Here is a 352-nt window from a genome sequence, read left to right on the forward strand (position 1 = left end):
CCGTTCACGGTCTGAATCCCGCTGCTTCTCTTCCCCCGCGAGGAGGGTTTTTTCAGTTCCTTATTTGTATCCAACTCATCAGGAAAGCGGCACTTCTTGCCGACCGGCTTGCTTTTCTCCCGCAAGGTCTGCGAACCGTTTTCCAGCCCGTTGGCAAGGTGGGGCCTGTGTTTCAGCGCAGAGCTTTTCAAAATCTTGACGTTTCGGGTGCCTTTGTGAAGCTTCACGCTTTGCTGCTGGGCCGGTATGTACTGGGCGTTCACCAGCAACCCATCATCCAGGCTCTGGGAGGAAGAGCCCTCGCTTTTGAAATCCAGCGTGGGCCTCTCCTCGACGGCAGGCGATGAGGAGC

The 352-nt window shown here is 56.5% G+C and overlaps 1 protein-coding gene across 1 annotated transcript in view; it reads right to left on the minus strand.

The window, feature by feature from the left end:
* LOC104073851 (dapper homolog 1-like) overlaps positions 1 to 352 on the minus strand; it is a gene marked incomplete at its 5' end in the record, with an annotated part of 7,381 nt that overhangs the window by 1,571 nt on the left and 5,458 nt on the right. Inside the window, 1 exon segment of the mRNA XM_009573780.1 lies at positions 9 to 347. Coding sequence (XP_009572075.1) covers positions 9 to 347 — 339 coding nt within the window.

Source organism: Fulmarus glacialis, unplaced genomic scaffold (genome assembly GCF_000690835.1).
Source record: "Fulmarus glacialis isolate BGI_N327 unplaced genomic scaffold, ASM69083v1 scaffold7423, whole genome shotgun sequence".
Lineage (NCBI taxonomy): Eukaryota > Metazoa > Chordata > Aves > Procellariiformes > Procellariidae > Fulmarus > Fulmarus glacialis.